This window comes from Mesoplodon mirus (genome assembly GCF_964341445.2).
Source record: "Mesoplodon mirus genome assembly, chromosome: 15".
NCBI classification, from domain to species: Eukaryota; Metazoa; Chordata; class Mammalia; order Artiodactyla; family Ziphiidae; genus Mesoplodon; species Mesoplodon mirus.
The window spans coordinates 774,233-802,134 of NC_138991.1; the positions used below are offsets into that span (position 1 = coordinate 774,233).

Consider the following 27,902-nt stretch of genomic DNA (forward strand, 5'->3'; position numbering starts at 1 on the left):
CGGTGTGGGAATGGGGCTCCCTGGACGTCCGGGTCGGAGGCTCCTGCCAGCGTCCAGGGCTGGGGTCTTCCTGCCCGTCGTCCCCAGCACCCATTCTCTGCCCCAGGGTCATCGCCGTCAAGCCCTGCCAGAGAACGGGCAGGGGGCTCACCTCGGGGCGGTGCTGCCGCTGGGGAGGCCTGTGGGGGTAGGGAAGCCGGTGTTGTTCGCTGGAGGGGGCTGGCAAGGGGGCATCCTTCACGACCAGTTTGGGGGACACATTGGCTCTCTGGTTGGTCCTGATCGGAAGCTGCAGTTGCTGACTGAGCTGACCACCTAGGCTGGTCCTTGCAGAGGCTATGGGTCCCTCTGTGTCTTCGGTCTCTTGCATCTCCACGCAGCCCTTTCTAGGGGTCACGTGACCACCATCCCCCATCGCCACTCCTCAGGAGGAAAGCCCCTGGCCACGCCGCAGGGTCCTCCTCGCCCGTGGCCGTGGCCGAGGTGTTTGGGGAAGCTCTGCAGCCCAGGCGGGCGACTGCCCACCTCCGCCCACTCCCACTGGCTGCTCCCGTGTTCTCAGCTGTGGGGCCTGCCCAGGACCCCACTGACTCCTCTGAGCCTGTCTCCTGTGGCCTGAGAACCACCCAAGGGGGCATGTCGGGAGTGGAAGATGTCCAGGGCCGTGAACAGGGCATAGCCACTCCAGGGGCAGAGCGCACTGAGGGGCCCTGGGCAGTGTCAGCGCCTGGGCAGGCAGGAGAGACCAAGTGCGGAGAGGGGACACGGGTTTGAGCCCTGGTCCAGGAAGATCCCACATGCTGCGGAGCAACTAAGCTCGTGTGCCACAACTACTGAGCCTGCGCCGTAGAGCCCGCGAGCCACAACTACTGAGCCTGTGTGCTGCAGCTCCTGAAGCCCACGTGCCTAGAGCCTGTGCTCTGCAACAAGAGAAGCCACTGCAATGAGAAGCCTGCGCACCACAACTAGGAGTAGCCCCTGCTCGCCACAACTAGAGAAAGCCTGCGCGCAGCAACGAAGACCCAACACAGCCATAAATGAATGAATGAACGAAACGGCGAGTGTGGGCATCCCTCTCTTGTTCCTGATCTTAAAAGGAAAGGCTTTTCACTTTTCACCATCGAGTTAAGTGTGGGTTTGTCACATACGGCCTTTGTTATGCTGTGGTATAGCCCTTCTATAAGCCCAGCATTTTAAATGTGCTGTTGAATTCAGTTTGCTAATATTTTGTTGAGAATTTTTGCATCTATATTCATCAGGGGTATTATTGGTCTGTAATTTTCTTTTCCTGTGGTGTCCTTAACTGGCTTTGGTATCAGGATAATGCTGAATTTGGGAGTGTTCTCTCTCCTTCAATTTCCTAGTTCTCGTCTTTGTAATAATTTTCCTGCCTATTCTTGCTCGTTTATGTTGTGCTTTTCCAAATGAACTTTAAAATCAGCTTATCAGGGACTTCCCTGGTGGTCCTGTGGGTAAGACTCCGAGCTCCCAGTGCAGGGGGCCCGGGTTCAACCCCTGGTCAAGGAACTGGATCCCGCATGCATGCCGCAACTAAGACCCAGAGCAGCCAAATAAATAAATAAATGCTAAAAAGATAAAAATTTTTAAAAAAATCAGCTTACCTGCCCTCTAATTCGTCTTCGCATTTTTACGGGAATTGCATTGAACTCTTAGATCCATTTAGGAAGGACTGACTGCGTCTCCTTATCCATCCCATCATCAGAGGTGTTCTATTGCGGCTCTCGGGAGCTCTTCAGTTCTCTTGCATATTTGTTGTTAGGCTCACCCACAGGTCTTCTGTTTCTGCTGTTATTTTTGGAATGTTTTCCTGTAGCTGGATGTTTGTATACGTTGAGGCTCCTGACGTGACAGTTCATGGCACTCAGCCAACTTCCTGACTTAATGGGAATCTTCCATTGCCGCCCCTCCCAACAGGACACCCACATGGGTGGACGTGGATGGGCTTTCTGTGGGAGGGTGGGTGTTGGTATATCAGTCATCTGTTGCTGTGCAAGACATCACCCCAAAAGGTGGTGGCTTAAAACGGTCATGGCACAGTCTGGGGGTCTCTGTGGTGGAGCTGGGAGATGCGTCTGTGACTCCGGTGTCTCCCAGGAGAGCCAGGAGGAGCACGGGGTCCCTGACACGTCCCTGTATCTGCTGGTTACACGGCCGGCCCTCCCCTTGTCCAGGCAGCTCTACAATCTAGGAGGTGAGGCTGGATGAGGTCACGGCAAGTAATGGTGGGTGATGCCTGGCACAGGCCAGACATCTTTGGTGGATTTAAGGGGGGTAGATATAACCTTAGAGTCTCCCCGGGTTAGAGGGCAGGTCCCCTCCCACCCAGGCTGGCTGGTGCCGTTGAGGAAAGGGCCCCTTCCTGGGCGGGGGCCGCCCACCAGCTCTGCTGGGAGCACCCTTCCACATGCTCTGTTTTTCTGGGTTTCTCTCCCCGCAAACCTGCAGCCCTTTCAGCAAACTGCCCAGGGTCACACTCTCCCTGCCTTCCGGCGACCCTGGCGGGGCCTGACTAGAATTCTGCTCAGAGACCCAGGGGCTCTCCCACGTGGACCAGCAGAGGGATCGCGGGGCGACCCCAGGGGCGGAGAGGCCGCTGTGGTCTGGGGGCGGCCCTGGGACTGGGGGAGGGGGCAGTGGAGTGGGGGGCATGAGGTAATTTCCACACTCAGACGTTTGAGTCAGCTGGGGGCACAATCGCTCAGGGGAGAGTCAGCGATCTCTGGACTCTGGTCCTGAACCGGCTCCAACCGCCCCTGTTTATGGCCATCAACCCGGGCTGGGCTCGCACCGCTGGTCCCCTGCTGGAGGTGGACTCAGGTTTTCCCTTTGGAGCGGTGGGTTCTCTGACGCAGGGCTGACGCTCCATTTCCTTTTAAAACATCATCTTTTGTACATGTATGACTGATTCACTTTGTTATAAAGCAGAAACTAATAAACAATAAAAAATAAAAATAAATAAATAAAACATCTTTGTGTCACCGTCAGTCCCCTTGCCTGTGGGAGAGGCAGAGTGTGTCCGAGCCCCTGCCCGGTGTGCATGGCCCCTCGGTCCTCGTGTCCCAGATTTCTCATCGCAGGTGAACAGCCCAGAGGACCAGCTGAGCCTCAGATACCGCCCCACAGAGCCAGGCCAGCATCAGAGATGGCACTGCCAGGGTCGCAAAGCCGCCGAGGAGCTATCTCTGGCCGGCCTGCGCGCCCGGGTGGACCTGTGTCTGGGCTGCTTCCGCTGCACCCAGTGGCTTGATGGAAAAGACTTACCTCCTGAGCAGGCTGGAGCACAGCTGCCCCAAGAGATCCCGCTGGCCCGCCTGAAGCCAGCTGCCTGGGAGCAGGGTGCGGCGTGAGGCAGACCGCCCGCCCACCATCCCGCGGCTCACGCGGCCAGCTCTGCCGCTCCTACAGCCGGGGCTCGGCTGCCGGCGCCACCACAACCAGCGGCCCTTTGCCAGGGGCCCCGGGGAGGCGCCGATCTGGACCTTTGAGCGTGAGTACTGCAGCAGCCGTCGGGGCTGAAGACCCGGGTGCGGGGCAGCGGGGCCCGGGTGAGCTGCGCGCCTGGCCGAAGCCATCCGCGCGGAGTAGGGGGGCCGCTTCCTCCAGCCCTGCTCTCCCTGCTTCCAGCGCCCTCCGCCATGGAGCATACACAGATGCTGCCCTTAGACATGACAGTGCCCTGGAAGCGCCGCAGCCTGCCTGCTGGGCTTTCCACGCTGGAGCTCTGCCCGAGGTGAGGATGGGGCGGTGGAATGCGCCCACCTTCAGCTTGAACCAGGGTTCCCTGTCCCCTCTGTGTGGCCAGCACCTCCCCAGCCTCTGAGGGGTGGGGAAGGGAGGTATAGGGAAGCCGCCTGTGCCAGGCGCCGTCTTGCGGAATTTATTCTTGCCCCCCTCCCTCGCCCCCCAGGCCCAACCTCTGTGAGGTCGGGGACGTGTGCACCAAGGCGCATTCAGAGCAGGAGCTGCAGGAGCGGACCCAGCGCACCGGGACCGTGGCGCTGAGGGAGCACACAGCCTGGCGGGAGGGGCTGGTGCCTTACCAGGCCCGGCCGCTGGCCGAATACCAGCAGAGCCGCAGTGAGGTCCTGGTGGTAAGTGGAGGCTGAGAGAGTGGCTGGGGGCAGGGCTGGGGCCAGGCTTCCCTGTGCAGCTGGCTGAGACTGCTGAAGGCGTATCTATGCACTGCAACCAGCCCCTGGCGCATCAGGCCCAGGAGAGGCAAACTCAGCACACCTGGACCTTCACTGTCCACTCTGAGGTGAGGGGTCAGTACAGCCGGGTGTGGGTCAGCGGGGGTCTGGGCTCTGCAGTAGCCTCTCCTGAGGCTGTGATTAGGCTGCCCCGCGGGGCGATTCTGGGGGGTGTCTGGTGCAGAGAAGGAGGGGCCAGGCTGGTCACCCTGAGGGCCCCACGCAGTACCGTCCCGTGGATGCTGCCTTGGAAGCTAGTGAAGGAGCAGCCGCGACAGAAGGAGCCCCGGCCTCGGGAGCCTGGGAGCCGCGCCAGAAGGAGCGGGCAACGGGGATACGCTGCAGGCGCGGCTCAGCGCTGCCCTGCAGTGTGGGCTCCTGGCGCGGGCCCTGCAGTTGTGGACCATGGCGCCTGGCCTCAGCCTTTGCCTGGAGCACGTAGATCGGCCAGGGGCCTGCTTCTCGGGCCACGTGCCCCATGTCGCGTGCAGCCTCCGCCGGCCTCAAGGACCTGGACGTCTGGCAGATGCTCGTGGACGAGGCGGGCACGGCCACTGAGCCCAAGACCCTCATCCTGCTGGTGAGCTTCTCACAGGCTAAAGTAAGTGAAGCGAGCGGTGAGCTCGGTGCTTGGGCAGATGTCACCGGGTGTGGCCTCCCGCCCAGGGTGCAGGGACCACGTGGAGGGCAGCTTCATGGTGGGGCGGTGATGGCCATGGGGGGTCAGGACCATGCGTGCCTGTCCCTCCAGGTGGTTCTTCTTGGGGACCACAAGCAGCTGCAGCCTGTGGTCAAGAATGAGCAGCTGCAAAACCTGGGCCTGGACGGGTCTCTGTTCAAGAGGTTCCACAGGGACGCCCTCCCACTGGACACGCAGTACTGCATGGTGAGCAGCTGGACCCTTGGCCCCGGCGTGGGCGACGGCCAGCCGGGCCTTGACCCTGGCTCAGGTACTTGCCTTACAGCACGAGGGCGTCTGTGCTTTCCCTGCTGTGGAGTTCTACAAAAAGAGGTTAAAGCCGTGGCAGGGCCTGAGGCAGCCGCCCAGCATCCTGGGCCACTTGAGCGAGGAGCTCTGTCACCTCTGGTGATGTGCAGAGCCCCGAGGACAGCCTGCTGGTGTTGATGAACCAAGGGGGCGAGGACCTTCCCTGGTCCCCTTTGCACAGGGGTGGCTCCCTGGGGGTAGACGTAGAGGCGTCGAAGGAGCCCAGGGCGTGACAGGCACCAGGGCTGGCTTCACCCGCACCGCCTGGTCCCTCAGGTCTGCATCACCAAACAGCTGACCCTGAGAGGGACAGTGGACCCTGGGGACATCGCCGTCCTCGAGCCCTACCATGCCCAGGTGTTGGAGATCAGAAAGAGACTTGAGGAAGCTGGTGTCACCGGCGTGACCGTGTGCTCCGTCACCCAGAGACGGGGTGAGGCTGGCGGCAGCAGGGGCCTGGGGGTGGCGGGTCAGGTGGGTGGGCGGCAGGGGCCTCACCACGCCCCCCAGCCCCCACTAGGGAGCGAGTGGCGCGGCGCCCTGGTGAGCACCGTCTGTGCCTGCCTGGAGAGCGGCCTGGACCCGCGGCCAACGAGGACAAATGAACCTCACCCGGGCCCAGGTGGCGCTCTGTGTCATCGGTAAGAACTGCTGGGGGGTGGGGAGGGCTGGGGCCGCTCCCTGGGGGGGAGGGGCACTCGGGGGGGACTTCCACGGACCCCTCCCCCCCACTGGCAGGAGACCAGCTCCTCCCACACTGCTGCTGCCCACTCTGGAGTGGACACCTGGACACCTGTGAGACCCAGCACAGCCTGGTGCCGGCCTGCCGTCTGCAGGTCCAGAGGGGCCATCGTGTCTTCCTGGAGACCCCATCCGCCCACCACCCTCAGGCTGCCAGGACAATGGGGGGGAGCCCTCTGCTGCCGCTGCCTGGGGGGGCCCCTCAGCAGGATCCCACGTGCCTTCAGTGCTCATGCTGGCCACCTCCCAGCCGCCTGCACCCGCCTGACCAAGCAGGGATCATGGAGCCGGCGTGGCCACAGTCGCCACCTCCTTGTCTCGGCTTCTCCAGGGCTGGGAGCAGGCCAGGCCACACCTGGTGCGCAAACTTGGGAGAAAGGAGGTAGGGTCTGTGATCCCACCCTCCCTGCTGACCTGCAGTGCTGGGACATTTGGTGACAGGGAGCATCTCGGGGGTAGGGGGGTCCTGGACCGGCACGAGACTTGGTGTCCCTGGGAAGGTTTGGGGTCAGGAAGGGAGTCCTGTCAGGGCTGCTCCTGGGTCTCTGGCTGTCCCTGACCACACTGGGTGCCGTCTGTGGGGCTCACTTCATTTTTTTTTTTTTTTTTTTTTTTTTTTTTGTGGTACTCGGGCCTCTCACTGTTGTGGCCTCTCCCATTACGGAGCACAGGCTCCGGACGCGCAGGCTCAGTGGCCATGGCTCACGGGCCCAGCCACTCCGCGACATGTGGGATCTTCCTGGACCGGGGCACGAACCTGTGTCCCCTGCATTGGCAGGCGGACTCTCAACGACTGCGCCACCAGGGAAGCCCCTCACTTCATTTTTTAAAAAAATTTATTTATTTGTTTATATTTGGCTGCGTTGGGTCTTCATTGCGGTGCCCAGGCTTTTCTCTAGTTGCGGCGAGCAGGGGCTACTCTTCATTGCGGTGCGTGGGCTTCTCATTGTGGTGGCTTCTCTTGTTGCGGAGCACAGGCTCTAGGCACGCGGGCTTCAGTAGTTGTGGCACGCAGGCTCAGTAGCTGTGGCACAGGGGGCTTAGCTGCTCTGCGGCATGTGGGATCTTCCCGGACCAGGGATTGAACCCGTGTCGCCTGCATTGGCAGGTGGATTCTTAACCACTGCGCCACCAGGGAAGTCCCATTTAAAAAAAAAAATACACCAAAAGCCAGTGTCTTTTACTGGAACAGGGTCCTCAGCCCACACTCAAGGAGGCCTCCCTGGAAAAGGCCACCTTTTCTCTGCCCCACTGCCCTGTCTAACTCAGACCCACAGCCCTGTGTCCTTCAGGGGCTGGCACCCTGGGAGGGGAACCAGATGACAAGACCCCTGCGGGGGTGCAGGGCTATGATGGAGGTGTCCCAGGCGGCTGTCATGTGCTCCACCCAGATTTCTGCAGCTCCCTCACACCCTCAGGCCTGCTCCCAGGTCAGGGCCTTTGGGACAACCTGCCCGGGTGTGCATTTCTTTGCAGGATTGAGGACCTTCACCTGCCCCTCAGGGTGCCTTTTTGTCCTGCCTTCTGTGGAAACCTGTGCCCCCGACCCCAGCCCTTCCCGAGGCAGCTCTGACCTGGGAAACCGCTCTCAGTGCAATTCCACTTCCCCATGGCCTCTGTGCAGTGGCGACAGCCCGGTGAGCCCTGCTCCAAAGGGCACTTCTCTTCTAGGGCAGCCACAAAGGCATGGGGAATTCTAGGGTCTCGCGAAAAAGCGCTAGAACAGAGGAGGAGCACATGCCCCGAGGCAGGGAGCCAAGCCCTCATCAACCTGGAGTCAGGGAGGGCTTCGGGGAGGAAGAGGCGTTGAAGCCCCGAGGGCAGGGCGCAGGAAGCGGGGCTGGGCCGCGGTCAGACAGCTGCGAGGTGGGGCTGCGGGCAGAGGGCGGGGCCTCGTCGCAGTGAGGGCCAAGCTTTTAAGTCTGGGGCGCGATTTGAAGCCTGCGGCTGTGTGTGCCAGGCAGCCAACGAGTCCAGATGAGAGCGAGGCCAGCGAGGCACAAAGCCGCGGGCACGATGGGGCGGGGCGGACGCGGACCTGTGCCCCGGCCTCCATGGCCACACCGGGAGGGTGCTTCAGAGCCGCCCACAGCCGGGTACCTGCAGTAGCACGGCCTTACCCAGTGAGGTCGCGAGGCGGGACCAGGGGAGGGAAGCGCCAACCCTGAAGTCCCCCCGGACGGCGTGCCAGGCCCCAGGACCCAAGGGCAGCTCCCTTGGCGAGCCCTCACCCCAGCGTGCGGGTCTCTGGATCAGTGTGACCCAGCACAAACCCACATCTCTGGTCCCCTGGCCGGCTCCTGCTCTTGTCCCCTCCCCAGACTTCTCTCTGCCACGCCCCACCCTCTGCTGTGCCGGACATTTCCGTGGAGCAAGTACAGTGACTCTGCCCTGGACCCCTGGGAGCCTTGGGACAACTCCATCTGCAGGACATCCAGGAGGGAGCCCCTCATACCCACAGATAGCATGACAGTGTGGCTGGACCCCCTGGGTGGCATACAGCAGCTCGCAGGCGGCTGGAGAGGCCTGGGAGGGGAGCCGCAGGCTGAGACCATACCAACCCTGCAGGGGACACTGGCCATAGCTGGGGTGGGTGGTGCTGGGCCTTTCCGACCCAGTTAAGGTCCCCCCCTCACCAAACCGCTTCTCAGTGGGGGAGGGGCCCTGTTCCTGACCCCTTGCCCTGGCCACACCTTATCTTCTCAGGGGCCTGCTGTCCTAGTGACCATCACGGTGTGCGTACGGAAAGCTGGTCAGCAGTGTACTGAGGGTGGCTCTGGCCTTTTCCCGTGGACAGTCCTCCTCGGCCGTAGCCAGGGTACACGGCGCTGCCCCTCCTGGACCCGGAGGGCCAAGCTGCTGGAGCAGGTAGACGCCGATGACTGCGTCGCCTTCAGGAAGTGAGCGAGCTGCTGGCCGGGCTGGGGGTCACACTGGCGGGCAAGGACAGACTCTCTAGGTCGCCCGTCTGGGGCTGGACACCAGGAGCTGGTGGGGAGGGGCGATGGGCTGTAGGGAGGCCCCCCCCAAACAGAAGGTATGCATTTGTGTGGATCTGGGGGGGTGTTACCCTACCAGGCTCCCTTGCTAGGACCCTCACCCACCTCATAATGGGGGTTCTTCAGCTTCTTTTGGGGAGAAGATAGTACTTTTATTGTCATTTTAAAAAATAATAAAATGTCCTCTTGGCCTTGGGCCCCCTGGCCTCGATGAAGCTGGGGCTGATAGTACTGGGGCCTATCTGTGACTGCAGATAGTGACTGCCCCCACTGGGGTCTGGGCAGGACTTGGGGGTATTGCCCTCCCTTGAGGAATCCCAGTGTAAGAGGCAGGAAAGATGGCCAGAGCCTGTGCCCAGGTGTTACAGCTGGTTATTGTGATGGGGATGGGGGAGATGGACGGGGGAGGGGCTGGGGCTGCCGCCCCGCAGAGCCTCGGACCAGCTGTCCTCATGGGTAGTGGCGGCGCCGTGCCAGGGCTGAGGCTTCTTGCTCCAGGAGTCAGTGTCCTGGAAAGGCCAGCCTGGGGCGCCCCCTAGAAAAGGAAGCAGGAGCTGGGGGGGCCAGGGACTTGTGGGTGGGCTGGGCTGAGTCAGGAAAAACACTCATGTGGCTGCCGCCTCCTTTAAAAAGTAAGTAGGGTTGTTTCTTCAATTGTCTATGTGTGTTTATACTCCCCTTTATTAGTGGATAAGTACTAAAAAATCATTTCTAGGAAGGTGTGGTCAGGGCCGGGCCTAGCTTGCCCAGCCTACGGGGGGGCGGGACCTTCAGGGGACCTAGGCCTGGTCTGCAGGGTGAGGCTGTCCAGCCAGGGCTCGTACACCAGCATGTTGCCCTCCACCCTCTTGATAGTGAACTTGTAGGAGCGGTTGGGCAGCAGGTTTTGGACGTCAAAGGCGCAGGCGGCCACGGTGATGATGCCACACTGCCTGCACTCCTGCTGTGTCTGTGGGTCCAGCAGCTCGTAGTGCAGCTCAAACTGCTCTGGCACGGCCGGCTGGAGGGTGACATACCACTGCAGGCTGACCCAGTCGTGGTGGGCCACCGACTCCTGGCGGTCAAATATGACGGGCAGCTTGGTGCTCAGCATGAGCTGGATGTGGGGGATCTTGGTGGCCTTGATGTCAGACACCAGGTGGTGTTTCATGTGCAGGCGCCCTGGCACCATCGTGGCCAGGAAGCTGTCCATGACGGCCGACAGGTCTGCCAGCCGCTGCTCCACGAGCCCCCATTCCGCCAGGAAGGGCCGAGGGTCCGGTGACTCAAGCAGGGCGTCCAGCTCAGAGTAGCTGTGGCCCAGCTGCCCCAGCAGCTCCCCGAGCAGCAAGAGCTGGATCTTGGCCTGGTCCGCGCCCACCTTCTTCATGCGCTGGAACTTCAGGGGCTCGATGAACTGGAACATGGTGGACAGCACCTGCCGGTTCCGGTTGCCCAGCCCCAGGTGCTTGGGGAGGATCTTGACGTAGTAGGAGCTCTTCTTGAGGAGCTCCACATGGGCGTGGTGGCGCTTGAGCAGATGGGGGCTCAGGTCCGAGGTCAGGAACTTGCGCAGAGCGTTGCGGCGCTCCACGTGGGTCCGCCAAGTCTCAGGCTCCAGCAGCTGCCGATCCTCGGCCTTCTCCGCCTCCTCCTGGTCCGGGAAGCACTGAGGGCTGTCCAGCTTCATTCTGTCCGGGTCCAGGCCAGTCACCTGCAAGTTCATGGTCTGGGAGCAGCAGGTGGAGGGCAGGGTATGAGCGGGACGGTCAGACTGGCCTCTGCCGCCCACCCAGAGGCTCACTCGGGGCAGTGTTTGTGTGGGGGTGACTTCAGGCCCACTGGCCCCATGCTGGGCCCTCTAGCCTGCTGGGGGGGGTGCGGGGAGGACTCTGTGGGGAGGGCTCGTCTCTCTGGAAAGGGGCTGCTTGGAGGGCCAGGTGAGCAGGCTGCAGATCTAGATAAAAGCTAACACCGCAGGGGCCAGCACGACACTCTACTGATGGTCGTTTGTGATGACACAGGGCAGGGCTGAGACGGGGGCTCTGGGCCGGGATGGCCCGTGCGGAAAGCCCAGCCACTGCCCAGCTTTGCGGCCGTGTCTGAAAGGGGGTCACGCTGCTCCCTGGAGCTGTTGACAGGATTCAGTGTGATCCTGTCTGAGCAGCACCAGACCCCAGCTGGGGACACCACTGTCCTGCACACCTTCCACGCCCCACTACAGGTGCAGAGCAGATGACCGGGGCCTAGCCCAGGAGGCAGGGTGGCTGCCGGCCTCAGCTCTGAGAAGGAAACATGCCAGTTCCTTGTTACCGAGCCCTGCTGTGTCCTGGGGCCTCAGGACCTCCATGAGCTCACTGAGTCCATGAGTAAAGCCCCTGAATGGTTACCCTGCCTCTCAGATGGGGTGCCTGAAGCTAGAACAGTTCGTAGCTTGCTCTCAATCCAGGCTTCTAGCCCACCGTAGACCCCAGAGCCTGAGTGTCCTTCTGCACCCCTCTCCAACCTGGGTTCCCAGCTCTGAGTGTCTGTGGGAGGGGCCAGTGCACCCCACAGCTGGGCAGAGCTGTGCTCCCAGGCTGGCAGGCCCTGACCACAAGGCTGGGGCTCCTTGCAGGAGGGACCAGCATCCCCGGGTGCTGTCCCAGGTCCCAGCCACCCCCAAGGGCAGTGAGACAGACTCAGTGGTGTCAGGGGTTGGATGAATTCCAAACGGGAGTTGAGAGGCTGAGTGACTCGCCCAAGGCTGCTCTGCTAAGGGGCAGTGAGGCTGGGCCCCAAGTTGGTCTCCCTCCCCCGATGCCAGGCCTTGACCTTCCTGGGGCAGAGGCTGCAGACCCTGCTCCTGGACACTGCAGACAGGGTATCTGGGCGGTGGCCGGAGCCTGGGGCAGATTCAAGCTGCCTCTGGAGAGAACTCTAGCTCCAGACCTGGCTATGGGTCCAGATCCGAGGTGTTTCCAGATGCCCACCGTCTCTCAGGTGGAAAAGGCAGAGGGGCTGCTGGTGAACTCCTCCAAAGAAGCCTCCTGTCCTGGCCCTCCTCCCCAAGACCTACACCCTCCTCGCCTCCGAGACCCCCTACACCACCACCCCGGCCCCAGGCCCACTGCCCCCCAACCGACCGCCGCCCGCGCCCGCCTGCCCACCTCCGCCACACCACCCTAGTCCTCCATCCCCCCAGCCCGCCTCCCCGCGCCCACTTGCCCTTCGTCCTGCAGTGGGCGGAGCAGGGCTGCCGACTGTGTGCCGAGCCGGGGTGCCCAGCCTTGCGCCGCGGCGTTCCGCGGGTTGCCATGGGGACCGCGGGCCTTTGTGACGTCCCGCCCCCCGGGGCTGGGGGGCGGGGTGGGCGGAGAGCCCAGGGTGTGGGGGTCGGGCGACCTCGACCTGAGGGGCTGCGGGCAGGTCGCGAGGGGCTCGCTCCCCACCCCAGGACCCGACTGAAGGAACCAACGAGTCTCAGCCCCGGGCCCGCCCCCAGGTTTCAGCTCAGACAGATCGTCCAGAGGCTTCGCTCCCTTCCCTGGGAACCTGGGGTGTCACGGCCCGAGCCCCGGCCGGGATGCCTCCTCAAGCCGAGGGACGCCACTTGCCTCCACCCCCTTGCAGGTCACTGGTGGGGACCCTTCCAGGACAGGGTGTCTGCCCCTGAGCTCCCCTCCCATTCTGTTCCGTGGCAGGTGCCTCCCAGGGCACGCCCACCACTCCCGGTAGCCTCACTCTTGGGAGCAGGCTTTGCCGGGCTAAGCGCCCATCAGCCTGTCCTCTGGGTCCAGGCGTGGGAGGGAGTGCGTGGGTGCCCTGGGCGCTAACTCTGTAAGTTGTAGCTGTTGTTATGTCGTTATTTAGGGGTCTGAAACGCAAGAGTTGGATTATTTGGAAAGGGGGTGCTCTCTGAAGGTTGAGGGGGAGGCCGGCACCTGGAAAGTGGTGAGAGGAAGCCGCCCGCAGCCCTGCGGCCCACCCACAGAGAGGGTGGACGGCGGAGCAGTCTCCCCTCCTGCTCTGGGTCAGGCATGTCCTGGACCTCTGCCATCTCTGGCCCCGTCTTTTTTTTTTTTTTCCTATTTCTTGTTCCTCAGCTAAATTTTTAAAATTAAACTTTCAGTTTTGAGATAATTGTGGATTCACCTGCAGTTGTAAGAAATGACACAGAGATCCCAAGCACCCTTTGCCCATTTCCCCCAAGGGGAACACCTAGCGGAGCTGTCCTACAAGATCACACCACGAGCGTGACCTTGACAGTCAAGACGCAGACGTCTCCTTCCCCACAGGGACCACCCCGCGTCCCCGTCTACAGCCCACGAGACCCCACCCACCACAGCCCCACCCACCTAGACCCCGCCCCATAGCCCCACCCAGACGCAGGTTTCGGGAAACCCTCTTCCAGGCCCCGCCCCGACGCCGTCCTGGGACCGATCCCGCGCCAGACGCACGCGGCTCGGAGCGGTTGGGGAACCAGCCCTGCCCGCGAGACACCCTAGAGGTCGAGGAGAGCGGCGGCCGTCGTGTGGCCGGGGCTGGAGGGCCACCCTGCGCCGATGTGAGCACCGCAGGGAGCGGGCGGGGGCCTCTGGAGCGACTCTCACCCGCCCACCCTGCGCCAGCAGGGGCGCCGCGCAGCGAGGCTCCAGCGCTCACCGTCGCGCCGCCCCTCCAGTTTCTCCCCGTCGGGGTCCCCGAGCCCCGCTGCTGCACCCTCTCCGTCCCCTGCAGGGCCTGGCGCACCGCCGGGCGTGGAGCCCTTCCTCAGGAAGCAGCTGACCTTCCTGTCCTTCTTGTGGGACAAGATCTGGCCGGCGGGCGCGCCGCGGTTCCCGAACCCGGACTCCGACGCCGACGTGGAGCCGGAACCCGCGGCAGCGGAGCCCCCCACCGCGGAGCCCTGCAACCCCCCGGCCCCCGCGCAGCTCTTCAGGGCGCTGACTTCACGGCGCGGAGCGCGGAGGAGCTGAGTGTCAGCCGCGGGGAGAGGCTGCACGCCCTCAGGGAGGAGGGCGGCTACATCCTCGCCCGCAGGCTCGCGGGCTGGCCCTGCACGGGTCTCGTGCCCATCACCTGCGTGGCCAAGGCCGCCCCTGAGACGCTCTGGAACCAACCGTGCGTACCGCCCCTTCTGGGGAGACAGGAGTAAGCCAGGATAGAGTCTGGGGACTGCACGTCCAGCATGACTCCTCCAGGCCCCGCCTCACAGTGGTAAGCAAGCAGAAAGGTGTGGTGCAGGGATGGTGTGCCTGGGCACCTGATTCCGCTAGGAGGGAAAGTGGCAGTGACTCTGGCAGGCGTGGTTAAGCTGAGCCGCGAGCTGGCTGGATGGTGTGTGCGCATGCCACACTCGCCAGGCCCTCCTGCTCACACCCAGGGATTCAGGCCTGGCATCCAGCAATCCTTGCTGACGGGGTCATTTCTTGGAGGGCAGGGCACTGGGGACTGGGATGCAGTTCTGAGTGAGACGGTGAGGACAGGAGTGAGCTTGTGCTGTGAGGGGGTGAGGTGGTGACCCGGGGGTGGAAGGGGTGATAAGCTGGGTCACAGAGATGTCTTCACCCACCCTTCTCACCTGTCCTCACTCACCTGGCCCCCTCCCCCCTGCTCTGGGCCAGGTGTGGGGCAGACATGGCCCTGGCCTTTGGGACTGCTCCCAAAGAGGTTCATTTGAGCGGTGGATAAGGTGGGGGAGCCACCCATTGCCCTGAGTGCCCTCGGTCCCTAGGGCCAGGGCAGTCTACAGGTGGGGAGAGGCTGGCACAGACACTTGTCTATTTGCATGCCAGTCTGTGATCATGGGGGGAAGCAGAGGCTGGGCACTCTTCCAGAGGAGGTGACCTTTTGGCGCGGGCTCAGGGTACGCAGGACAGGGTAGCCTCCCGGCACAGCTGTGTGCCAGCGCTGAGCAGGGCCCTGCCATGTGGCTATGGACACAGTACATGGGCCTCAAACATTTGATCCACACTCTGGGTGTGGTCCTTACCTGTCTTTCTCCTGAATGTCTTGGCCACTGTAACCCCTGGCTTCTATTTATTTATTTTATTTATCTATTTTTGGCTGCATTGGGTCTTTGTTGCTGCACGCTGGCTTTCTCTAGTTGCAGCGAGCAGGGGCTACTCTTCGTTGCGGTGTGTGGGCTTCTCATTTTGGTGCCTTCTCTTGTTGCAGAGCACGGGCTCTAGGCGCACAGGCTTCAGTAGTTGTGGCTCGTGGGCTTCAGTTGTTGTGGCTCGTGGGCTCAGTAGTTGTGGCCCATGGGCTCTAGAGCAGAGGCTCAGTAGTTGTGGCTCACGGGCTTAGCTGCTCCGCGGCATGTGGGATCTTCCCAAACCAGGGCTCGAACCCGTGTCCCCTGCATTGGCAGACGTATTCTTAACCACTGCGCCTCCAGGGAAGTCCCATCCCTGACTTCTAGATGGAGGGGGCGCCAGCTGAGGAACCCTCGGGTCAGAGATGCCTCTTCCCAGCCCCAGCACCAAGAGGTGATATGCTGGCTGAGAACAGGCCAGAAGCTGGTTGGTGAACAGGGCTAGCAAAGCTAGGCTCAGCTGCCCTGACGCGGGCCCCTGGTCTTGCACCAAGCTCAGTCTCTGCCGACCAGCAGCAGGTCTCAGCTTCACTCAGGCCACCTCCAGCATCCTGGGGGCCTCTCAGCGTCCCCACAGTCTCCTGGGGGATTTGCATCTGGGGGAAAAGCCTGATTCACAGGAAGGTGCCTTCTGAGAGGACTCCAGGCCACCACCCCACAGCCAACCGTTCTGATGGGTAGGGGCCTACGGTCCCTCCAGGTGGAGGACGGACCCTGAGAGCAGCTCCTGGAGGCGGCTGGCAGGGTCCTGGGGGAGGGGAGGGGCTGCTGGGAGGAAGAACTAATGACTGTGTGTCTGCGCTGAGATGCAAGGGCTGCCACACTCGTGGTGTCCTCAGCCCCAGCTACCTGGCTCCTGTCCCCAGGCCGGCGGGCCGGGGAGACCCCTCAACCCCCACAGAGAGGCTCACTGCTGTCCAGCTGAGGCGTGCATGGCCGCCCCAGCTCCTCAGTCCCTGGAGGGTCAGCTCTGCTGCCTCGCAGCGGCCAGTTAGTCCCCACCATGACCACAGGTCCCACCCGGGGGCTGGCACCGGCTGGGGAAGCTGGGACCCTCAGGTGCAGATAAGTGACCCCCCCGCCGGGGCTGCTCAGATGCTCAGAGAACAGAATCTGTAGGGTTGGAGAAATTGGCGGCGGGGGGTGACACCTCGGGCAGAGGCAGCCCAGAGGGAGGAGGGGAGGACAGGCCACTTCAGGAAGGCCCCAGCCACCCTGGTTGTAGGTCAGAGCCTTGGACACCGTCCCCCTGACCCAGGCAGATGTGGGGAGGGGGCAGGAGGATTTCGCCTGAGCCTTTTGGGACTCCGGGCAGCCAGGCCTCAGCTCTGACTTGGGCTACAGCCCCTGACCCTCCTCTATCCTGTCTTGGGAGAGCTGAGGGGCCCGAGGGTGAGGGCTGGAGCTGGGCTCCCCCGGTGCTGGGCGGTTCCCAGACCAAGCAGCAGTGTGGGGCTCGGGGCTCCGAACACACTGAAGGGCTCACTCTGTGTCCTGGGACTGGGGTGTGTGGGGGGCAGAGCTGGCAGGCGTCCTGCGAGGGGAGGGGCGTGCTGGACGGGGTGACAGGGGAGCCAGGTGTGCGTGGGGGTCACTGGCACACCCCTGGGGCGTGTCATCAGCACAAGCTGAACAGGTTTGATGCTGGTGCCCTGGGAGGGGCCCAGACCTCAGCCTCGGATCCCTCCCGTTTCCCCGTGTGGTTCAGGCAGGACCTGGCACGTCTCCCCGAGGCCCCCCGGAAACGGCTCACGGGTGGAGCCCAAGGCCCGAGGGGCCCGGAGCGTTCTGGCCGTTCTGGCCGGCGGAGAGGGGTGGGCGTGCCGGGTGAGGGAGCCTGAGGATGCTGAGCAGCTCCGCCCCTCCCCTCTGGGCCCCGCCCCTCCTTGGTCAGCGGGTTGCCCCATATGCTCACGAGCTTGTTAAATACCTGTTGCTGATCTCAAAGTGAGGCAGGTGGTGCCATAATCTCTTCTCAATAAAAGGGAAAGCGCCAACAAGTAGGGATAGTGTTCGATTTCCCCTGGTCATCCTCCTCACAGCCCTTCTGTAGGGGGCATAGTCCCTGGCACCCCAGCTTCCCGCTGGGAGGAGGCACCTGGGCCTTGGGGGAGCTCCTTTGGGGGCGGGCAGAGAGGCAGCCCCCCCGGCCGTCCCTGAGTCCCGGCTCAGTCCCAGCAGCCCTGGGAGGTTGGGGAGGGTGTGCCTTGCCCTTTACCCTCCAGCTCTGAGTCCCACGCCCCCTGGCTGAGTGCCCCCGTCTGATTGATGACCCCACCCTCCTGGCACTTAGGTCTGACCATGTGGGCAGGGGCATCTGAGTGGCCACTTGGGCAGGTTTCCCCCAGCGGGTGGGTAGCAGCAGCGCCCAGACTGACCTGGCCCAGGGGGTGGGAAGACAGGTGGCCCTTGGTATAGAGCCTAGGGTGCTTGGGGAGGCCTGGGAGGGGCATCTCTGGTGGCACAGGTGTGGCTGGCCCGGCTGCCTTGTCACACGGAACTGAGCGGCGGCTCAGTGGGGCGGGGACGGCCTGTGAGGGTCAGCCCTGCCCACATGCTGCTTCCCGCTGGAGCAGAGGCGGTGAGGCCAGGCGGCCCAGCTCTGCCACTGCCCTGGCCATGGGGTCCCCGGGCCAGGCTCCCCTGGGCCCCAAGTATGTGGGCCTCTGGGACTTCGAGGCCCACACAGCCGAGGAGCTGAGCTTCCGGGCAGGGGACCTCTTCCACGTGGCCAGAAAGGAGGAGGAGTGGCGGTGGACCGTGCTGCTGGACGGGGTGGGCAGGGCCCTGGCCGAGAAGGAGACGGTGGGGTTGGAGCCGTGAGTCTCCCCACGGCCCTTGTGGGTCACTCCAAGTTGCCCGTCCCTGGGCCCTGCAGGGCGTCTATCAGGACAGAGCTCTGCACCGCTGTGGCTGGGCTCTGGGTGCGGGCAGGGACCCTGGGCTGCCAAGGAGGAGTGGCCCGTGGCTCCATCTCCCTGCCCCCCCAGTGGGGCTGGGCCTACCATCCTGGCCTTGGGATCCCTGGCCGGGCTTCTGCTGTGTGACATCTGGGGATGGGGGCTGCAGAGGCTCCGGCCCCTCCTCCGTGCCGGGACCCAGAGAAGAGCAGCGAGCTGACAGTGAGTCCAAGGCAGAGCCCGGGCGTTTTGGGGAGTGAAGCTTCGCTCACCTTCCAAACACCGGAAAGCAGCCTGTTGGCCTAGTCAGAGGGAGCGGGAAGGCCATTGCGACAGGCCCGCCCGGGTGTGGGCCACAGACCTGTTGCCCGTACCAGCACGGCTGCCCATCGCTGGCAAGGTGGCTCCCAGAGACAACCGTGGGCCTGAGGGCGGCCCAGCAAGCTTGGGCCACAGGCGCAGCCCGGCGTGCGTGTGTCCACACGACCCCAGGTGGTTCCCTGAGCTCTGGACGGGGGGGTCCGGCAGAGGGATTCCCACGGCCCCCCCGTGTGCCTGTGCACGCCACGACTGAGCACCTGCTGTGTGCCGGAGCCGACACGGGCAGGGTCGCCCCTCCTGGGGGAGACATAGAAGCACGGCGCACACAGGACCATCTCAGGCAGGGCTCCCGGCAGTGATGAGGCAGGGGCCGGTACTGCCAGTGCAGAGGCCCCGGGCGCTGGGAACCCAGCACATTCGAGAAGTGGGAGGAGGCCGGGTGGTTGGCAGGGGGTGGGGCAAATGGGAGAGATTCCAGAGGTGCTGGATTGGTTGGGGTGGCCCGCAGACCCCGCAGGGCTCAGTGCTGGGCAGTGGTCTTCCGTGCAGGGACCCATGTTCCAACGGGGCCTGAGGGAGCCGAGGGTGCAAGGGCGGGGCGGCTGGCAGCAGAGGTCCCCTGGGAAACTCCGCAGGCCCAGCCCTGCCCTGGCGCTGGGAGCTGGGGTGTGAGAATGCCTGTGGACATGTGCGGGTGCGTGTGCGTCCCCAGGTCCCACGGTGCTACAGCATGGCGTGCCTGTGGCCCGGGTGCACAAGGTGGCCACAGAGTCACAGAACGATGTGGTCCAAGAGCATGGCCACAGAGCCACCTCCGAGGCTGGTGGGGGGCTGCTGTACCCACAGGATGGGGGACTCTGTCCCCACAGACGGGGGACAGTCCGGGAAGGGTAGTGGGAGGGGCCTTCTCCACTTCTGGGTCACCAGGGTCTTTCCTGGGGTCCAGAACTGGCCACTTGGGACATTTGGGGTCGGTGATGGGCAAAGAAGGGGCCTTTGGGTCAGTGGGTGTCAGCGGGCGGCTGTGGGCCAGGGTTGGGGGCAGGTGCAGGATCAGGTGTGGGCTGGGACTCGGTGGGGGGCACAGGCAGGGGCCGTGCCGCTCAGGGTCCCCCCCGCCCCGCAGGTGGTTCTTTGGCCGGATCTCTCACTCGGAAGCCCTGCACCGACTGCAGGCTGCGGGCACTGAGCTGGGGGCCTTCCTGATGCGGGTCAGCGAGAAGCCGGGCGCCAACTGCGTCCTCTCGGGTACCCGCTTCCCGCCCCTGCCCGCTCCGCAGCCCCACCTGGGCCTGACTTTGGGGCTCCTGTCCCTAAACCCTTCGTGTGTGCAGAGCCCAGCCCCTCTGGCCTGTCCCCTCCACTGTGCTGTGGCGTCCAGGCCCTGCTCTGGGAGCTCTGACCCTCAGTGGGTGCAGGCCCCGTGGCCTGGGTGCCTTCCCTGGGGTCTGGCCGGTTCTCTCCTTTCCGCATTGGGGGAACCCCTGCCAGTGGGCCCCTCTTAGCGCCTGTGCATGAGCGTCCCCTCCGTCCAGTGCGGGACCAGCAGACCGTTTGCCATTACAGGATCTGGTGGCAGGACGGCCAGTTGCACCTCAAAGAGGCTGTGTCCTTCCCTGGCCTGCCTGAGCTCGTGGACCACCACGAGGCCCAGAGCCTGTCCCATGGCCTGTGGCTGACCTCGCCCCACCAAAAGGTAGGCCCCCTGCCCCCTACAGTGACACGACCTCGGGTGGAGGTGGGTGTGGGTCCTGACTCCATGACTGGCTGGGGGACCCCTAGGGACACTCAGCCCAGGGACTCTGGCTACGTGGGAACCGTGGTTGTACAGAGCCGGGCACGGGGGGACGGTGGGCAGGGGACGTGTCCTCCTTTGCCCAGTCACTCTCACCCTTGGGCCAGCTAGAGGTCAGCTGTGCTCCTGCTACGTCCTGAGTCTCTCTGGGCTGGTGGGAGCTTGGGCCACGTGCCCCGGCTAGCAGCCAGACAGGAGTTTTGTGTGAGTGGCACTGAGGCCAGTGTCACTGGCCCAGAGCAGGTGTGGGGGAGGCGGGGTGGCGTTTGTTTGCAGGACACAGCAGGGGTCAGCCAGGCTTGGGGCGGCCCCTGGGAGAGCCTGGCCACATGCCGGACACTGGGACCCTCCCAAGCAGGACGTGGCCCTACATTTGAGGATAGACCAGGGGCTGACTTCCCGAGGACGGGTGCCCCCGCCCCGTGTCCCTGCAGCATGAGCCAGAGCCCCTGCCCAACTTGTGACGACTGGGAGAGGCTGCGGGAAGAGTTCACGCTCTGCAGGAAGCTGGGCTTCTGGCTACTTTGGGGAGGTCTTCGAAGGGCTCTGGAAGGACAAGGTCCGAGTGGCCATCAAGGTGATCGTCCGAGGTGAGCGGGCTCCAGGCCAGGGACTTCTGGCTTTACTCACGGGGGTGGGGCAGCCCACCAGCCCTGGGCCCTGACGCCCTGCCAACCACTCACCACCCTAACTTGGATCACCTGTGGCACCTACCGCAGTGTCCGGGTGGCATTCTCCTTTCATGCTGTTACCTAAATGCATTTATCTTAAAAGGGAATTTTAAATTCTTAATATAAATGGAAGGAAATCCATTAAAATAAGTAGATCACTAGAAATCTGAAAAGGTTCATCTAAAATCTTCTTGGGACCCACCAGAGGTTGGGATCGCCCACTTCAGGAACCAGGGGCCCAGGGGTGCAAGGGAACACACTTGGGAGGGGGTGTTCCAGCTCCACATCTGTCTTGGGCAGGCGTAAACCACATGGGGGTGTCTGTCTGTGGTCCCTGGGGACCCTTGTGTGAACGTCGGGGACCAGGCTGTGTCTGCCCTGGCATCCTGGCTTGGGAGCTGGGGCGTCGGGGAGGGCGCCCACATTTTCTGAGCCACTGCTGTGTGCGGGCGGGGGGTGGGGTGGGACAGGGGCTCAGCTCCTTCGAAGGCTGCACCCAGCAAGGCCGCCCCCCTGCCCCGACAGCTGACCTTCTGCGTCAGCGCACGTTCCAGTCGGAGATCCAGGCCATGAAGAAGCTGCGGCACAGGCACGTCCTGGCACTGTACGCTGTGGCGTCCGTGGGGGACCCTGTGTACATCATCACAGAGCTCCTGCCCAAGGGGAGCCTGCTGGAGCTGCTGCGGGGTGAGCGGGGTGGGGGGACCAGAATGATTCGTGCCCGCTGGAGGGAACAGGAAACAGGCACAGAAAGAAAAAGAAAACCCGCCCCCCGCCCCCGCATACCATTCACCAGACAGCCTGGGATTGCCTTTTCAGTTTTAAGAAAGGATTTAAAATATCTTGTGATAAATGTACCATCCGTTCATTGCAGGAATTTGACAAAATACAGATAAGAACAAAGACAAGAAAAGCCACTCATCATTCCTACACCTACGATGAACTGAGGCCATTTAAATCAAACGCTTGGCGTGGCTGCCCACCCCTCCCACTTGTGGCACACACAGGCCTGCTTCTCACTGCTGTTCTCTCTTCCTAGAAGGCGCTGTCCCTCCTCCGGGTGTTTGTCTGCTTACACACCCACACTCGCACACGCACGCTCACACACCACGTATCTCGTTGATGCACAGACCTCATCATCTATAACAAGCCCCATTGTTTCATTTAACACCCAAACCAGACAATCGCAGCCAATTCGTGGAGGCGCCATTGTATGCAGATGCAGCCCAATTTCAGAGACGCTGAAATGGGAAGAAATGTGCACCGCAGGATAAATGACATCCAGTATGCATATGTGTGTATCTGGGGGTATATTTTATTTTATTCATTTTAAACAAGTAAATAATTGGAGTATAATTTATTGAAGTATAATTGGAGTATAATTGCTTTAGAGTGCTGTGTTAGTTTCTGCTGTATAACAAAGTGAATCAGCCATATGCATACATATATCCCCATATCTCCTCCTCCTTGCGTCTCCCTCCCACCCTCCTTATCTCACCCCGGGGGGTATATTTTAATACGGCAACATTTGCAGTGCTTTTCACTTGATCACTGTAGTTTCCTGTATCACTAATTGTTCATCAGAAATGAAATCCTGACGGTCTGTGCACCACCACGTGGATGTGCCACGTCCACACAGGCGCCTGTTGTTGTTGAAACCTTTTGAGGTTTTTAACTGTGTAAATAATGCTGTGATGAACATCTTTGTACATAAGTCTTTGAGTTCCTATTGCTTCAGTGTGGATTCCCAGAAGGAAATTCCAAAGGGTATGTATAGACTGTGGTAGCTCTGATACCTAATAGCCCTCCACAAGGGCTGCAGTGGGTCCACAGTTCCAATTTTAAATCAGGCCATCTGCCCTTTGTCCCAGCCCCAATCCTGAGCGCAGGAGTCTGCAGAGAGGACTTGGCCCTGGCTGGCCCCACTCACCCTGGCCTCCCCTGGCCTCTGCAGACTCCGATGAGAAAACCCTGCCCACCTCGGAGCTGGTGGGCATTGCAGCACAGGTGGCCGAGGGCATGTGCTACCTGGAATTGCAGAATTACATCCACGGGGACCTGGCCGCCAGGAACATCCTCGTGGGGGAAAACAACATCTGCAAAATCGGGGACTTCGGGCTGGCCAGGCTCATCAAGGTAGGGCCAGGGGAGGGCGGAGAGCAGAGGGTGCAGGGAGCTGGAGGTTCCCGTGGGCCTCCCGCCCTCAGGTGAGATGTGGGCTGTGGAGCCCGAGCTGGGTCTTTTTTTAAAAAATTATTTTATTTTTGGCTGCGTTGGGTCTTTGTTGCTGCACGCGAGCTTCCTCTAGTTTGGGCGAGCGGGGGCTACTCTTCGTTGTAGTGCGCGGGCTTCTCATTGCGGTGGCTTCTCTTGTGGAGCACAGGCTCTAGGCGTGCAGGCTTCAGTAGTTGTGGCTCGTGGTTCTAGAGCGCAGGCTCAGTAGTTGCGGCGCACGGGCTTAGTTGCTCCGCGGCATGTGGGATCTTCCCGGACCAGGGATCGAACTTGTGTCCCCTGCGTTGGCAGATGGATTCATAACCACTGTGCCACCAGGGAAGCCCCCGGAGCTGGGTCTTAATGGGATCAGGAGGCTCCTGGGAGGGCAGTGCAGGCACTTGGATGAGTCCAGGAGGACAGCTAAATGGGGCCAGCTCGGGCGCCCAGAGGCTGGGGGCAGGGAAGTCCCTGCTGAGTGGGTGGGCAGCAAAGCAGGGCAGAGCGCGCAGGCGGCAGGGCCGGGGGGGCGAGCAGGCCCAACCCTCACTCGCCCTTGGCCAGTGTCCTGCTTCCGTGCTCAGCGTGGCCCAGCAGGCAGGTGATACCAGCACCCCAGGACTCCCAGTCCAGGGAGTCACTCCAGGACTCCCAGTCACACACTGAGAAATTGAGGGGTTCCTTTAATCTTGATGCCCCAGAGCTAAGTGTCAGCCATGCCAGTGTGCTCCTCGAGCGGACCCCAGCATCACGCCAGCTTGGCTGCTAACCCACCACCCCTCCCGGTGTCTCCTTGCAGCTCACTTCTGGAGAAACTCTGCCCCTTGTCCTGGGAAGCTCTCTGCTGGGTTTTGCGACTATGGTCCTCTGGGGCGGGGCCTGTTGGCATTTGGGGCGGGTTCTGCCTACTCAGCTTGGGCAGCACGGGTCCCAGGAAGCCCTGACACAGTGTGGGTCCCGACCGCAGTTGCCCACCAAGCACCGGGCTCCCCGAACCTGTCCACGCTGCGGGGAGGGAGGGTGCAGGCGGCCCCCAGGCCCGCCCCCAGCGTGTCTGATTGCAAAATGTCTACCTCTCCCATGACCACAGCATCCTTTACTGGATGTGGACCGCCCCTGAGGCACTCTCCCGAGGGCATTACTCCATCAAATCTGACATCTGGTCCTTCGGGGTTCTCCTCCATGAGATTTTCAGCAGGGGTCAGATGCCCTATCCAGGTACTGGGCGCCCAGTGTTGCCGACTGCGGGCAGGGCGGGAGGGGGCCGTCACCTGGACACGGCCCCTGCACCATTCACTGGGTGCCTGATGCCTTCCAGGCGTCACCGTCCAGAGGGAGGAAGTTAGAAGTGAGTGCCAGGGAAGCAGAGGGCGAGGGCACAGCCCAAGGCTTCCTGGGGGAGGGGGGACGGCACTGGCCTCCCTGCCTCCACAGCCCCTCTTGTCCTGCCCGCCACAGGCATGTCCGTACCTTCCTGAGGGTAGAGGCGGGCTACCGCATGCCCTGCCCCCTGAAGTGCCCGCCCACCACACACAAGCTGATGCTCTCGTGCTGGCACAGGGACCCCGAGCAGAGGCCCCGCTTCAAAGGGCTGCGGGAAAAGCTCTCCAGCCTCAGAAGGTACGAGAACCTGCTCTGAGTCGGCCGCCTCCTTGCCACTGCCTGAGGGCCAGGCCAGCCCTCGTGAGGGGCCTGAGCCACCTCGGATCATGGGAGTGCGCTGGCCCAGATTTACTGAGGATTTGCTGAAGGTACCCACAGCTCCCAGAACCAGCCGGACACTCCCGAGAAGGGGCTCGGGCAGCCCTGGGCCCGCCTGTTGCCCAGTGCAGCCAGGAGCTGGGACTGCCTCTTCGCCTGACACCAGCTCCTGGAAAGTGCTGGGACCTCCACAGCCAACACCTGCCCTGGGGCTCCAGGAGCCAGGTCGCCTCTCTTTCCTAAGGGAGTGGACCTGTCCCTGGTCCTGACCCAAAGCCCACCAGCTGTCAGGATCAGGGCTGAGCCTCCCTGGACATGCGTGGTGGGGACCTAGGCTTTGGCTGCACTCCCTTTGCCCTCTGGCCTTGCCTGAGACCTGGATATAAGGGGGCGTGGACCCCCCAGTCCTCTGTGGAAACAGGGGCACTGACGCCTGCTCCCTGGGGCCAGCCGCTGTTCCTATCCAGCTGCCTCGGCAAACGGCAGCTGCCACCGGGGGGTCTGGGGGCCACGTCTGGACACTGTGACCGAAAGGACTGGGTGGGGGTCAGGCTAACCGTGCCTGGACACATTGAGGGCAGGCAGGACAGAAGGTGCAGCCTCTGGGGGCCACGAGCCACCCAAATGCCTTGGGATGGGCTCCCGTGATTTAGAGCAGAGCTGGGGTGGGGTGGCCAGCTAAGCCCAGCCCGCTAACCAGTGGAGGCCACCCCTCTAAGCCACCGCCCTCACACCCTCTGTCCGCCCCCTCACTGAACTGCCCTCTCCTGACCCCCAGGCCCCGGCCAGTCTCTGCCGGCCACTGAGGCATGTGGACGCCACCAGCCTACCCCCCACGCCTGCCCCCAGGAGGCCAGCAGAGGATGAGACCACTCCCCAGCCACACACAGAGCTCCCGAGTAGGACTCTGCCCAAAGCTGGGCTGCCCCGGGTGGGGGCCCACTAGAGCCTCCCACACCCCCTTCCCCTCACCCTGGAAGTTTTGGCTGCCGGGGGCCCTGCCCAGAGTGTGCCCTACAAGAGGCTACAGGAGACGCCGCCCTTACTGGAAGGCACGTGGGAGAGAGCAGGGCGTGTGAGCTGCTCCACACCAGGTTGAGGACGGCCTCCTCGAGGTCTTTCGAGGGCTCCGGACCCAAGCCAGAGACCCTGTCTCCTGCCGTGGCAGCAGGGGCCGAGGCGGGCTCACTCAGAGGACCCTGACCTCAGTGGCTGCCCTGGGACTGCCTGCTCTCCCCGGCTCCCCAGAATAGCAAGGCACCCCACCTCTTCTCAGATACAAGGCTCCACACTCACCGGAGCTGTCTGCGCACGTGAACCTGAGTCAGATCTCAGAGGTGGTCCCCTAGGGAGGGACCCCAGGAAGGCCCAGGGAGCAGGGCCAGCTCCCCATCGCCCAGGAAGTGAGAAGTTTGAGGGGTTGGTGACTTCTCCCATGGGGGTGGGGGTGGCATGGAGCTCACACACACACCATGTGGCTGCTGGCTGCTTGGAGTTTATTTTCCACTCGGTGCAAGGCACAGGTCAGAGGGTGCCGGGAAGGCTCTCATGTGGCTTGGATAGTAAAGAGTGGAGTTCTCTCAACTTCCTTTTTGGTGTTTTGCTGTTTTGATATTAAAAACCCAACTGCTTCTGTTGGCTTCAGCCTGCTCACTCTCAGGGAGGGGAAGGAGGGGGGGGCTCTGATGAGCCTAGCGCCTTGGGAGGAAGCCCGGCAGCTGGTGGTGGCCGCTCAGGACGGGGGCCTGTAGTTGGTTTGGCCAGGCTGGCCGCCAGGCTGCTGCTTCCCCACGGCTTCCCGAGCCAGGTCACAGGTGATCATGCCGGTGGAGGCCTGGGCTGGTTCTGAGCTGGAGGAGAGCACGTGGTCAGAGGCTGCTACCAACTGCCCGCCCCCACTGGCCCCCAGGAAGGTGGACTCACTGCTCTGGGGACTCCAACACTGTGGCCATGAATGGGAGAGTGGACTTCCCGAAAAAGAAGCTAGCCCACCAGTGTCCCGGGTCAGCTCTGGGGAGACCTGAGAGAAGCAAAGTGAGGTCAGGGTGCTGCTGCCCACTCCCTCCAGTCAGTCCCTGGGGACAGCCAGGGGTGGATCTGCGCTCACCGGGGTGGCGGGGGATGCCTTCCCCAGGGTACTCGGCACTTCCGCAGGAGCTGTTACTGGAAGTGGAGCCCAGGCGGCCTGGAGAGAAGAGGCCAGGTCAGCTCCACAGGGCACTGAGCCCCCAGCCCACCGGACCAAGAGCGGGCTTTGCCTGCAGCACAGGGCCGGTGCCAGGGGTCCTTAGCCGCTCACCCCCTGCTCGGGTACGGATTCTCAAGGAACTGAAGCTGACACCACAAGCTGGGTGGGGGAGCCCGGGTCAGACTTGGTGGGGGGGCGGGCAAGGGGCTTACTTACGCCGGTAGTAGTCGTGGGTGGCCACGAGCGAGCCGCTGGAGGGGATGGCTGCCATGCTCTTGCTTGTGGGCTGGTGGGAACCTGCGCACGCGGGGGTCGGGGAGCCCCTTCAGTCACCGATGCCTCTCGCGAAGGGCACTCCCCACCCGGACCCCAGGGTCAGCCGCGTGGGCTCTCGGGAGGGGCGGAGGCCGGGTTTGTTTATCGAGCCGAGGCGGGGCTCCGGAACTCCGGGACCGCCCTCTCCGCGCGGGCGGCTCTAACCAGCCCGAACAGGCCGCGCGGGACAACAAAGGCGCTTTGTGCGCGGGGCCGCCGGCCTGGGGCTCCGGGAAGCAGCCCTGCCTGCAGCCTGCGCGCTCCCAGCTCCGCGCCCCGGGCCCTGCCCGCCGCCCCCTCCCCACCCGCGCCCTTCGGTCCTCCCGGACGCCGAGCGGTCCGCCCCGCCAGCCGTCGCTCCCATTCGGGCCGCTAGACCCCACCCACGCGCCGCCCGGGCCCTCACCTCGGCGGCAACCCCTCGCGGGCCTCGGCGCTCAATCACGGACGGCGGGGATCTGGGCGCTAGGCCACTGAGCCCATCTGCGAAGGAGGCCACAACCGACGGCTCCACGACCTAGACGCGCGGGGCGCGCATGCGCGGACGCGCCCCCCTTATATGGCAGCACCGCCCCGCGCCCTGAGAGCTCCGCCCCGATCCCGGCCCCGCCCCAGCCCCGGCGAGGCCCCGCCCCTGCTAGGCTCCAGTCCCGCCCAGGACCCCTGCGAGGCCTATTAGGCCCCGCCCCAAGCTCAGCCTGGCCCCGCCCCTCCCGGCCCCGCCCCCGTGGCCTGGCCCTAGCTGGCCGCCCTTGGAGGAAGTCCAGCCCGGCAGCGTCCGTCTGACCTGGGCTTCCCCG

The 27,902-nt window shown here is 63.1% G+C and overlaps 3 protein-coding genes across 3 annotated transcripts; 1 reads left to right on the top strand and 2 right to left on the bottom strand.

The window, feature by feature from the left end:
* Positions 1 to 9,690: 9,690 nt before the first annotated feature.
* On the bottom strand, positions 9,691 to 10,644 carry FNDC11 (fibronectin type III domain containing 11; the record flags this gene model as incomplete). Its single annotated transcript, XM_082644924.1, has 1 exon — positions 9,691 to 10,644. One exon carries the CDS (start codon positions 10,642 to 10,644, stop codon positions 9,691 to 9,693), a length of 954 nt encoding a protein of 317 aa, XP_082501050.1.
* A 6,902-nt stretch (positions 10,645 to 17,546) lies between these two features.
* Positions 17,547 to 25,364, top strand: LOC309816415 (protein-tyrosine kinase 6-like). Its single transcript, XM_082643883.1, is given in 10 exon segments — positions 17,547 to 17,816; positions 19,345 to 19,466; positions 19,754 to 19,914; positions 20,448 to 20,471; positions 20,473 to 20,526; positions 20,528 to 20,603; positions 21,210 to 21,371; positions 22,639 to 22,820; positions 23,960 to 24,123; positions 24,357 to 25,364. Coding segments are annotated over 10 exon segments (1,326 nt in total). The 5' UTR covers positions 17,547 to 17,616; the 3' UTR covers positions 24,538 to 25,364.
* Positions 25,365 to 26,082: 718 nt separating this feature from the next.
* On the bottom strand, positions 26,083 to 27,645 carry PPDPF (pancreatic progenitor cell differentiation and proliferation factor). Its single transcript, XM_082643884.1, has 5 exons — positions 27,509 to 27,645; positions 27,004 to 27,084; positions 26,707 to 26,784; positions 26,523 to 26,619; positions 26,083 to 26,449 (listed from the first exon to the last, which is right to left on the bottom strand). The coding sequence occupies exons 2-5, from the start codon at positions 27,056 to 27,058 to the stop codon at positions 26,332 to 26,334; spliced, it is 348 nt and encodes a 115-aa protein (XP_082500010.1). The 5' UTR covers positions 27,059 to 27,084; positions 27,509 to 27,645; the 3' UTR covers positions 26,083 to 26,331.
* Positions 27,646 to 27,902: the final 257 nt, after the last annotated feature.

What these genes read in the sequence shown, in the direction of transcription:
- PPDPF (XM_082643884.1), bottom strand. Translation starts at nt 27,058, where the DNA reads ATGGCAGCCATCCCCTCCAGCGGCTCGCTCGTGGCCACCCACGACTAC. An exon ending in AGGCATCCCCCGCCACCCCG is followed by an intron (nt 26,620 to 26,706) that starts GTGAGCGCAGAT and finishes TGCTTCTCTCAG; the next exon opens with GTCTCCCCAGAGCTGACCCG. An exon ending in GTGTTGGAGTCCCCAGAGCA is followed by an intron (nt 26,450 to 26,522) that starts GTGAGTCCACCT and finishes GCTCTCCTCCAG; the next exon opens with CTCAGAACCAGCCCAGGCCT.